This window comes from Phoenix dactylifera, unplaced genomic scaffold (genome assembly GCF_009389715.1).
Source record: "Phoenix dactylifera cultivar Barhee BC4 unplaced genomic scaffold, palm_55x_up_171113_PBpolish2nd_filt_p 001888F, whole genome shotgun sequence".
Classification (NCBI taxonomy): domain Eukaryota; kingdom Viridiplantae; phylum Streptophyta; class Magnoliopsida; order Arecales; family Arecaceae; genus Phoenix; species Phoenix dactylifera.
The window spans coordinates 47,258-53,230 of NW_024069177.1; the positions used below are offsets into that span (position 1 = coordinate 47,258).

A 5,973-nucleotide genomic window follows, 5' to 3' on the forward strand; every position below is an offset into this window, starting at 1 on the left:
CACACTACAAAAAATTATGGTTTTGCCGACTCTTCTCCGCCGACGCTATCAAAAAGCGTCGGCGAAAACCGAGCGGGGTCGAAACTCGACGACGCTTTGTTTTAGCGTCGGGTGAAATTTAGAGACGACGACGCTTTAAAGCGTCGTCGCAGGCCAAAAGATACGACGACGCTTTAAAGCGTCGTCGGAGGCCAAAAGGGGCCCAACACCCCTGATCCCTCCTTCACCCAGCCGCTCCCCCGATCTTAGAGACGACGACGCTTTAAAGCGTCGTCGGAGGTCCCTCCTTCTTCACCCAGCCGCTCCCCCGATCCCTCCTTTTTCTGCCGCTCCATCCGCCCACCCCACCATCCGCCGTTCTTCTTTTAATCCCACACCGGAGACCCCACCCGTTCTCCCCTAATTTCTTTTAATCCGCCGCCGCCTGGGCTTCGAAGCAGGGGCACTCGAGGGCTCCTCCGGATCGCCGTCTGAACCAGCCCAGCCACCACACGGCTCCATCGAGGGCTGATCACCCGGCTGTAGTTGAACCACTCGAGGAGGACTGCGAGAACGAAGACGACGATGAGCGCAAGGGCGTATATGCCGCCCCTATCGCCCGGCCAACCGGAGAAGAGGATCTGGGCGTTCTTGCCCCAGGAGAAAGTCATGTGCATGTCGTCCATCCCGTGTCCCATGTCGCCCATGCCTTGTCCCATATCGCCCATGGGCGCCATACCATGATGTCCCATGTCGCCCATGCCGTCGTCCATGGCGGAAGATTTTGCCAGGGCTATACGAGGAAGGGTTTCGCCGTCGTCCATGGCGGCCATGGCCTGGTTCCCCTCTTTCTGTTTTAATTTTTTTAAAAAAACAGGTTGCTAACGCCGACGCTTATAAGCGTCGGCGTTGAGTATTTTCCCGACGCTTTCATTAGCGTCGGAAAAGTCCTGTTTTTGCCGACGCTAAGAGAAAGCGTCGGCAAAAACCGGACCCACGCCCACCTGCCCGACGTTTGACCCACGCTTTGCGAAGCGTGGGCTGGGAATTCGCCGACGCTTATAAGCGTCGGTAGAGACAAAAAAAAGCATCGGGAGTTCTTCCTTCTTTTGTAGTGACAAGTCTTAACTTTTTGGTGGTCCGAACAAGGGAGGGAGGAGGAGAATAAATCGAGGGGAGGCAATGGCCTTACCCTTCCTTTGGTCACATTCGTGCTGAGCAATGGATCCTCAGCATATCTTGAGGAGCTATAGCTATAGGGGGAAGCTGGCAAACCCCTGCTCAACTGCAATGTGGCAACTCCCTCCCCTCCTGATCCATTTACACCTGAGGCAAGCACCCTGTTCACACCATGGAGAAGACTACCCTAGGTCTCCTCTACTAGCAAACTAGGTCATCCTCACATTCTCCCCTCTCCTTGAAAGAATTTTATCCTCAAAATTTACATACCTAAGCCTTAAAAGAGTAGAAAGTATTTGACCCTCATCACATCATCGAGGTCCCAAGTAGTCCCTCCCCTTTCAAGATTATTGTTACATTGGACCTTGGCATAGGAGATGGTGTAGCATCTTAAGACTTGCACTTTTCTATCCAAAATTTTGAATGGGTTAGTCTTCATAGTTTTAGATTCTCTATGAAGCTGTATTGGCTCAAACGCCACTACATGGTTGGGATCCAATTAATACATACTTTCTTAGTATCAATATGTGGAAATACATTATGTACACTAAAGAGGGCAGGTGGTAGTACCAAATGATTTACAACTTTTCCTACTCTGCCAAAAATCTCAAGGGAACTTCCTATCTAAAACTAAGCTTGCTACGAATGCTAATCCTCATCATACTCTTGGTTGGAGAGACCCATAGAAAACATGATCCCCTACTTGTCCAGCTCCCTTCTTCTACTTTCTGCATAACGTTTTGCCTGTTTTGAATTGTCAGTTGCCACTCTCTTATTAGCATAACCTTTTCAAGGCCCAATAGTTACCTTCCACCAATATCATCCCAAAGATGGTGGATCTATACATTCCACCCTACAATGTAGGGGTGTGAACGGGTTGAATCAAGTTGGTTTGGAGCTAAACCCAAAATTGAACCGATTTAAACCGATTTTCTGAAACCGAAACTAAAACCAAACAAACCATATATGAAAACCACTTGAAACTGATCTGAGTAATTTGATCGATTTGGTTTGATTTATTGGGTTGATATTCATTGGGTTGCGCTAAGTCTAAGCATAAAAACAAATATTTTATATAGGGTTGATTTTAGTAGACTGGACTAAATAACCTGGGCTAAGTCTAAACATAAAAATTTAATTATATATATAATAAAAAATTAAAAAATAAAATTTATATATATAGACACATACGGGTTGGGTCAGTTTGGGTTGGGTTGGGTTGGTTTGAATATATATATATATACACACATGGGCTGGGTTGGGTCAGATAGGATTGGTTTGAATCGGTTTTTCTGAAATCTCAAAACCAAAAACCAAACCAATTTGTTGGCTTCAAGACCTTCTTAAATCGAAACCAAACTGAAAGGAGCTTTCTAAATGCTATCTTGGTAGCAATTGATTTATGCAAAACTACATTAGAGGCAAGTGACTACCCCTTGCATCACCTCAATCTAAAGATAGGCCCTCAACATGACTTCTAAAATCTGAAATGTCTAGTAATCTAGAATTTCATCTTTTTTTCAAAACTACACACTATGATATATATGCTGCCAAACAATCCACCCCTAAGATCACACTAAAAGTCCTTCATTTCTGATACCAACTAATGGGGGCGTTTGGTAACCCCAACAGAATCACCACGGTGGTCTAAGATCCCTGGTGATCCGAATACTGGGATGATTTGATCCCCAATGATCTAAGATCAATGTGTTTAGTAGGCCATGATCCAGTAATTAAAAATCTCTGGGTATCCATGAGTAACTTATTTGATATGGTATGGAGATCCAAGATCACCGACCACATAATACCATAAATATTCTTGATATATCTTAGATGGATTTTTTTATGTGTTTTAAATTCTCATGAAAAAAAAATGTAAGTCATTATGCTAATTTCTATAATAGCTCCATAATTTGGTCACATATTCTACTTTTAGTATCCCTTATCATATATTTATTAATCATATAAAATATATTATAATAAAATATTAATATATTTATCAATATATTAACTATTAATATATTCTATAAAAATATATTTATGACTCCTATAAATTATTAATCTTATAAAAATATGTTATTTTTCATTATAGAATTAATATTTTTATTTATACTTATAATAGATTTTTTAATACTAATAATTATTTTGATGAGGAAAATAAGGTAAATAGGAGTAATATATTAAATATTTTCATTATATAAATATAAAATATAATATATATTTCTACTATAATTTAAAATTATCTTTCAATAATAATAGGACAATAATATGATTAGTAATATATTATAATATAATATATAACATTAATATAATATATATATAATATCAATATAATATTATATATATAATATTGACATAATATATTGATGGTATATTGATATATCAATTTTTCTGCTAAATTGAGGGGTATTTTTGTCTTTAATTTTCAATCCAGGATCACTGCCTTGGGGTAATATTCTTAGATTTCTGATCTCAAGGACGGGTATTCCCATCACTGAGTTGGGCAATGATTTGAGAAGTGGAGGTTTAGGATCACCGCTACGTAGGATCACCGTGGTGCAACCAAATGCGGTGATCTCATCACCTCTACCCACATCATCTTTGATTCTGGGATGATCACCCCATACCAAATGCCCCAATAGGGCCTTATTATCCACCTCCCTGTATGTGGATAGTTTGAAGGTGATTACCTACTGTAACTGCTGCTGGAGCAATAACTACTGCTGTAGCAATTGATACTGCAACTACATCAACCTCATGGTATTTGCCCTAGCAGCCACTTATTTCTGAATTGCTCTAATGAGGGTCTGCATTAATTGAGAAGGGCAAACTTGCTCTCCGAGATTGATGTCAAACCCTTTGTGCTTATCTTTTTGAGTACCACCAGGAAAGGGGCTATTGCTGATTCTTAGCTGGTTAGTATTACCATCTAGTGATGATGAGGCACATATTTGCTGGTCTATGAGCTCCCAAGCAGTGGAGTCATCAAGTCATGTCGGCCTTCTAGGACACGGCCGGCTAATATCTTGGAACATTTTGCCCTACAAACAACATTCTCAGTCACAACCAATCCAAGCTGCCAAAAAAGGCGGGAAATACATGATTGCAATTAGGGCTTATCTAATCTATGCGCCTGCTAGATGTTCTTCTACCCATACTCATCCCTAAAACCTTAAAATTTAAAATACACTTAGTCTAGATGGGATAGTCATGGAATCATAATCAATATACATGTATGAATCAAGTAGCAGCTCTCCCTTGCCCCAAACTTCCATTTGTTAGACTTTAAGATTATGGTAGTAGAAGGAATCAGAACTATACCATTTTGCTAATTTCCGTTAAGAACTGAATTCAAATGAAGCTCAAGATGAGGTGAATTAACCCTAAAATCATGCATACACTTACAATAGAATCATAAGAATAAGGTAATGATTTACACAGGATCATTTGTACTTCTAAATCAAGATAATAAATCCCAAATTCCCAATAGATCTTGATAAGTCAGAGTGGTATGATAGGAAGCTCATAAAGAAGTCATGCTTAAACTAAGCAATTTTTGATATAAGAAAATTCCAGACTTCCCAGAAATGGAAAGTCTAAGATGTCCGGACATATATACATTATATTCTATTCCACTCACAAGTACCTAATTTAAATCCTAGATATCTAAAACCAATGCTCTGTTACCGATTTCTGTCACACCCCAGCCCACCATTCATGCCTGACATGTGACATGCCGCATGCCCATAGGGCATAACCCTACAAAATACGGAGGATCTGATAGTCTGAATCATAAAATTTGTAACAAGAGATGTATAAGAGATTAAGGTAAACAAAATATAGTTAAAAATTACTAAGAATCAAATCTGTCCAAAATACAAGGTTCCGATACTTCCAGTATCAAATACAAAATCTAATTGATAATCTCACTCCAAAATACCAAACAACCCATGAGTTCAAGCATCATGCAACTCTGAAAAAGAGATAGAAAAATAATATAAGCTAACAGCCCAGTAAGAATCCTACATGTACACACACAAAAGCAAAAAATAAGATAACAAGTTTTTTATTTAGCAGATATATAATTGCCAAGATAGCATCAAATTATAGCTATTATAGAATTTATATAATGAATTTGATAGCATACTGTGTATTTACCAGGTTCGGATAATATTCACATATAAATCAAATATTACTACCACATGCATACCACATGAGATCAGTGTAATGATTCTATTTCATAAATCATATAACTAAAGTAACATTTATTTAATTTTTATACAAATCATAAGTATTACCAAATTAGCAGTTCCATCCAACAGTAATATCAATGGATTATTTATTATTATCTGATTTATGCAAGTCAGATTTGGACATCTTAATTTTTGGCATCTAGACTGGTCACGGCCACGACAGGCAAAATCTCATATTACTCATGCCACACTTGAATCTGTGTTTGGTAACAAAAGTGTCATATTTCTGCCCATGATCGGCAATTGTAATCAAAGTGCCATGCTCTAGCTCGTGACCAAAAATCCTCATCGAGACCAGTCCAGATGCTCCCTTCTTCTCCATCTCATTATTCTATTATTATTATCTTAATATTATATTTTCACATTAGACTTAACCACGCCCATGCTCCAGCTCACAACAAGCAAGTTGTCACATCACTCATGCCATACTTCAACCTATGGATGGCTATCATTTTTTAGCTCGTGAACGGCAACCATAAGAGTGTCACACTCCAGCCCATGACTGGCGGTCCTCATTGTGGCAAGTCCCAACACCCCTGCCCCATTTTAGTTATAATTTCTA

At 39.0% G+C, this 5,973-nt stretch overlaps 1 protein-coding gene across 1 annotated transcript; it reads right to left on the minus strand.

Annotated features, from left to right (window-relative positions):
* Nucleotides 1–350: 350 nt before the first annotated feature.
* Nucleotides 351–815, minus strand: LOC120109183 (copper transporter 6-like). Its single transcript, XM_039122932.1, has one exon. It carries the CDS (start codon nucleotides 810–812, stop codon nucleotides 366–368), a length of 447 nt encoding a protein of 148 aa, XP_038978860.1. The 5' UTR covers nucleotides 813–815; the 3' UTR covers nucleotides 351–365.
* Nucleotides 816–5,973: the final 5,158 nt, after the last annotated feature.

What these genes read in the sequence shown, in the direction of transcription:
- LOC120109183 (XM_039122932.1), bottom strand. Translation starts at nt 812, where the DNA reads ATGGCCGCCATGGACGACGGCGAAACCCTTCCTCGTATAGCCCTGGCA.